The 5,028-nt window shown below is 52.9% G+C and overlaps 1 protein-coding gene across 1 annotated transcript; it reads left to right on the top strand.

Moving 5' to 3' along the window:
* Positions 1-37: 37 nt before the first annotated feature.
* DLX5 (distal-less homeobox 5) lies at positions 38-4,410 on the top strand. The gene is made up of 3 exons (XM_037837496.1): positions 38-581; positions 2,459-2,643; positions 3,751-4,410. The coding sequence occupies exons 1-3, from the start codon at positions 230-232 to the stop codon at positions 4,078-4,080; spliced, it is 867 nt and encodes a 288-aa protein (XP_037693424.1). The 5' UTR covers positions 38-229; the 3' UTR covers positions 4,081-4,410.
* The last annotated feature ends 618 nt before the right edge of the window (positions 4,411-5,028 follow it).

The following is a 5,028-nucleotide window of genomic DNA, read 5'->3' as shown; positions in this document are numbered from 1 at the left end:
GCTGCGCCTCAGCCAGCAGTCAGCTTGCCGGAGACAGTCTCCCCGACTCCCAGCCTCCTCCTCGCCGCCGCCGCCGCCGCCACAACCTCCTCCTCCTCTTCTCCTCCTCCTCTTCCTCCTCCTCCCTCACTCCCACAGCCATGTCTGTTTAGACCAGAGCAGCCCCAGAGCCAACTCCGGCAGCAGCCGCCGCCACAGCAGCAAGAACAGTCGCCGCCGCCTGCAAGCGATGACAGGAGTGTTTGACAGAAGAGTCCCCAGCATCCGATCCGGCGACTTCCAAGGTCCGTTCCAGACGTCCGCAGCCATGCACCATCCGTCTCAGGAATCTCCAACTTTGCCGGAGTCCTCTGCCACCGATTCCGACTACTACAGCCCCAACGGGGGAGCCCCACATGGCTACTGCTCTCCTACCTCGGCTTCCTACAAAGCGCTCCACCCCTACCAGTACCAGTACCACGGCGTGAACGCGTCTGCCGGGAGCTACCCCGCTAAAGCCTACGCGGACTACAGCTACGCCAGTCCCTACCACCAATACGGCAGCGCCTACAACCGCGTCCCGAGCGCCGCCAGCCAGCCAGGTACGGGGGAGGAAGGGCTGATACAGGGAGGCCCAGGACTTCGGAGGAGCAAGATGGGATGGGAGATTGGGGGCCACGCCATCCCCTGGAATGGGGCGCACCCGTCATAGGGAGTGGGGGCCTGGACTTCCCAAACAAGAAAGATTCCCCGGCCATCATTTTAGGGTTTCTTAGTGGAAAAAGCCTGCAGGGGTTCGGACTAGCGTGTATTCCCTCCGGCATCTTTGGGAGGCCCTCGGCCGCGGTATTCCCAGTTTATCTACCCAGGAAGCCAGCAAAGCTGGAAAGGAAGGTAGAGGTGGAGAGAAGAAAGAATCAGGCAGCCACCGTGGAGTTTGAGTAATAAAGGGAAAGATTAGTTTGGTGGAAATTCTGGTAAGTGTGCCCGGTTAGTGCGAGTAGGAGTGGAAGGCTGCCTCAAAGGCTCGTTAGGGATTAGTATGAGAGCAGCCGGGAGTGAGCGTCGTGCCGGTGTCGGGAGAGCACTGAGCGGGTGGGGGGTTTGGGGAGCTGTAGCCTGCCAGAGGAAGAGAGCGTCGGGAGCCTTGAGGTTTATCCAAGGCATTTCCAAAAACAAAAAGCCATTTAAAGGTGGAGGGTTGCTGGGGGGTCAGGTTGTTGGAGGAATTTTTTTTTTTTCTCTCCGCTGGTGCCTAAAAATTTTCTACCTCCTCTTCCCACTCCCTCTTTAGGGAACTTAGTTGGGGAGTTTAAGAGGGTTAGTGAGCTTGGGCGGTAAGAGAGAGTCGTGAGGTCTCTGCGGAGAGGTTTTACTGGTCGGGTTTGATCTCTTCCCACCAGCACACTAATAATCCTGCTAATATTAGCATCCCCTATGCTGGCAGCACAGAGACCACAGCTCCACAGCCCTCATCCTCCACCCTTCCTCTCCCAGGAGTTCGCCACACACACATACCCCACAGAGAGGTTCTCCGCCCGTTCAGGGGATGAGCGCTTCTGATAAATTGGTATTTTGGAAGAAGGGGACTTGTGGCGCCAGGACACATTTGGAAAACACACGTTCAGATAGTCTTTTCCCCTCTTCGATACTAAAAGTGAGAAATTCATCCTGAGCTGCCTCCCCTTTCCTACGAGGACAACCCCACCACCACCACAACTACCAGAGATTCCTTTTCAATGTGTGACTGTCTCAACATTAAAGAGAGGGTGGGAGTGGAGTGTCTTCGTTTCTTTCACCGTCTGTGTTTTGTGCGTAAGCGGAAGATTTTTCCTCCCTTTGGCCAAGAACTTACTAAGTCTATTTGTAAAAGAAACCAGACACATCTGTGCCCTTGCTGATCTGCAGTAAGATTATGGGGGCTGCATAATCGACCCTCTGTCTGCGGCGGCTACGGCCGCTTGCTGCTGAAGTGAAGGAGCACAGTTGGCTTCTGGGTCTTTGAACTTTGGAGACCTCAGTTAGCGTCTTCCCTACCCAAGAGTCTGGCCTCTGCGGGCTCCGGAACGGACGCTGACCGAACCAGGGTCACCTCCTGGGACTTCCCCCTTGAAGCCCCAAGAGGGGCTGGCCATTCTCTCCCTAGAAACGTGGTAGAGCACAGGGGGGCGTAAAAACAAGTTCGAAAGAAGCAGGAATCACGGCAAGGACTGAATCCCAGACGCCAAAAAGGGCTTTGAACAAGCCCTCAAGAATCTGAGTGAACAGAGTAGGGAATTAATCAGAAACTACCTGGCTTTTCCATGATTTGGGGGAGAAGCATATTTATCTGGGTCTTGTAAAGCAAAGGGGGTGGTATAGGGGAAAAGAGAGTGAAGCCTGCATGGTAAGAAACTCAAGGACTACATTTTTTAGGGTTCTCTGTGAAAAGTCCATTGTCTACCGACAAGCTCTAATGGGATCTGTTTTGATTATTTAGAAAAAGAAGTGGCCGAGCCGGAAGTGAGGATGGTGAATGGCAAACCAAAAAAAGTTCGCAAACCCAGAACTATTTATTCCAGCTTTCAGCTGGCCGCGTTACAGAGGAGGTTTCAGAAGACTCAGTACCTCGCCCTGCCTGAACGCGCCGAGCTGGCCGCCTCGCTCGGACTGACTCAAACACAGGTAAACCGAGGAGCTGCCGAGCTCAGGCCCCGCCTCGACTGCAAGCCTGGATGGGCCGCATGGTTCGATCCCAACCGGCTAGAGTCTATTCGATAACACCCGCGAGAAACTCAGACAGAAAGACACTGCCCCCAACCCCCCCGCCCTTCCCTCCACGAATCAGCCCTAGTGTCGCCGCCATGCGACGGTGGGGACGGGTCGGGGACGTCGTTTGTCCCGAGATGCGCATGGGGTCTCCGTGGGCGGGGGTCAATTTCTTAGGTTGGGGATAGGAAAGAGTTATTCTAGGACGTCTTTGCTGCCTTGAGAAGTCATCTGACTCTCTTCAAAATGCGGAGCCGCCCCTTGGTGAGCAGGGACTGGCGGCCTTGTAGTGTTCTCAGGCTGTGCAAAGGCCAAGGAACGTTGCCTCGGACCGGAAAAACTAAAGAGCTGCTCCCTGCTCCAGGTGGAGCTTTAGGCCGCAGGAGCCCGAGCGTACTCGGTTTGGGGTGGGGGGGCGCTATTGTACAGGATTGTTTTTGAACCCCTTCACACCCACTCCAACCCGGCTAGGGCCTACCGAATAATAAAGAACGTCCGAGACGCTGCCCAGAGTTGCAGGCGGATCTCGACGGGCCGCTGAGGAGTCAGTGAAGGGAGCCCAGCGAAGGGAGCTCAGCGGGAGGTTGAGGGATCGCTCCTTTCCCTCGGTACACGCGCGCGCCTCTTTCAGGCCGGGTTCGGGACGTTGTTTTGGAGTTCTACCCCGCGCGGCGTTCCGAGCGCCCTGCGCAGATCTACACGTGCGCGCACGCCGCCGCGGACACTCAGGCGCACACACGTCGCGTTGGCGTCCCCCCTCCCCCAGCCCAAACAAAAGACAAAAGACTTGGGGTCGTGCCCTCGCGGCGGCCTCAGCGCACAGAGCCTACCAAGGCGCCCTCTTCCACCGGTGCGCGCTAGGCTTTGCTCAAGGCCCAGTCACTTAGCCGAAGACCGCGAGTTGTGGGGAGACGCCTGGGTTCCATTGCCTGGGAGCCTGAAGCGGTCTCCCGCTGCCCCCCGGGGAACGCGGGTGTCGCCTCTGAGTGTCCGGGTAACGTGTGCCTTTGTTCCCCCACCCAGGTGAAAATCTGGTTTCAGAACAAAAGATCCAAGATCAAGAAGATCATGAAAAACGGGGAGATGCCCCCGGAGCACAGCCCCAGCTCCAGCGACCCTATGGCGTGTAACTCGCCGCAGTCTCCGGCGGTGTGGGAGCCCCAGGGCTCGTCCCGCTCACTCAGCCACCACCCTCATGCCCACCCTCCGACCTCCAACCCGTCCCCCGCGTCCAGCTACCTGGAGAACTCGGCTTCCTGGTACCCGAGCGCAGCCAGCTCAATCAGTTCCCACCTGCCGCCGCCGGGCTCCTTACAGCACCCGCTGGCGCTGGCCTCCGGGACACTCTATTAGACGTGCGGCTTTCTTTTGCTCTCTTTTTTAGGGGGGGACTACCGTGTTTTGCTGTTTTAGAAATCATAAAGAAAAGAATTCATATGGGGAAGTTTGGACACCGGGAAACAAAAAGATTCATGTGTAAAGCTTTTTTTTTTTTTTTTTTTGCATGTAAGTTATTGCATTTCAAAGGACCCCCGTCCTCTCTTTTTACAGATGAACTTTTTTTTTTGCGCAACTGTGGACACTGTCAATGGTGCCTTGAAATCTATGACCTCAACTTTTCAAAAGACTTTTTTCAATATTATTTTAACCATGTAAATAAGTGTAGATAGAGGAATTAAACTGTATATTCTGGATAAATAAAATTATTTCGACCATGAAAGTAAAATGTTTCTAAAAATACTCCTTTGGGCCCCTGATAATTAGTAAAGTTTTATGCAGGCAATTAAAGGAAGACAAGTTCTGCAGATATTCAACAAGGCAAAAAGACAAATCGAGGCTACATGGAAGCAGAACTGTACATGTTTATATGTTGGATACTGTACTTTAAATGCCTTTATGCATAGGTGGCTGTTTATCGTACTTCCCTATATTATACATGTAGGTATTTTTTGTCCTAACCACAAAAAAGTTTAGATCATTTTAAGTTTAACTCAAATTATTTCAGGTAGAAAGTAATGATGGACTCTAAATACACCCTTCCTACCCTGTATGTGAGTGAGAAGGCAACAGAAATCTTTCAATAACCCCTCTGAGTTCTATGCCCAAAGCAATTAGCTTGGAGAACTAACCTCCCCCCCCCCAATCAGCCACTGTGCATTGCCAGAGCAATTAGACAAATTACACTTCCTTGGAAAGGAGCTTCCAGAGATGAGAAAAAGAAAAATAAATCTCCCCTCATTTGTATTATTATTATTATTTTTATTTTATTTTTTTTTTTTTTTTTAGCATCTGAAATGTTTG

The sequence above is a fragment of the Choloepus didactylus genome, chromosome 5, assembly GCF_015220235.1.
Source record: "Choloepus didactylus isolate mChoDid1 chromosome 5, mChoDid1.pri, whole genome shotgun sequence".
Taxonomy (NCBI): Eukaryota; Metazoa; Chordata; class Mammalia; order Pilosa; family Megalonychidae; genus Choloepus; species Choloepus didactylus.
This window is presented reverse-complemented; position numbering and strand designations above follow the sequence as displayed.

Bases quoted from the DNA above. Each gene is read 5' to 3' on its own strand.
- DLX5 (XM_037837496.1), top strand. From the start codon at position 230: ATGACAGGAGTGTTTGACAGAAGAGTCCCCAGCATCCGATCCGGCGAC. The intron at 582-2,458 runs GTACGGGGGAGG...TTGATTATTTAG, and splicing joins GAGCGCCGCCAGCCAGCCAG to AAAAAGAAGTGGCCGAGCCG. The intron at 2,644-3,750 runs GTAAACCGAGGA...TCCCCCACCCAG, and splicing joins TCGGACTGACTCAAACACAG to GTGAAAATCTGGTTTCAGAA.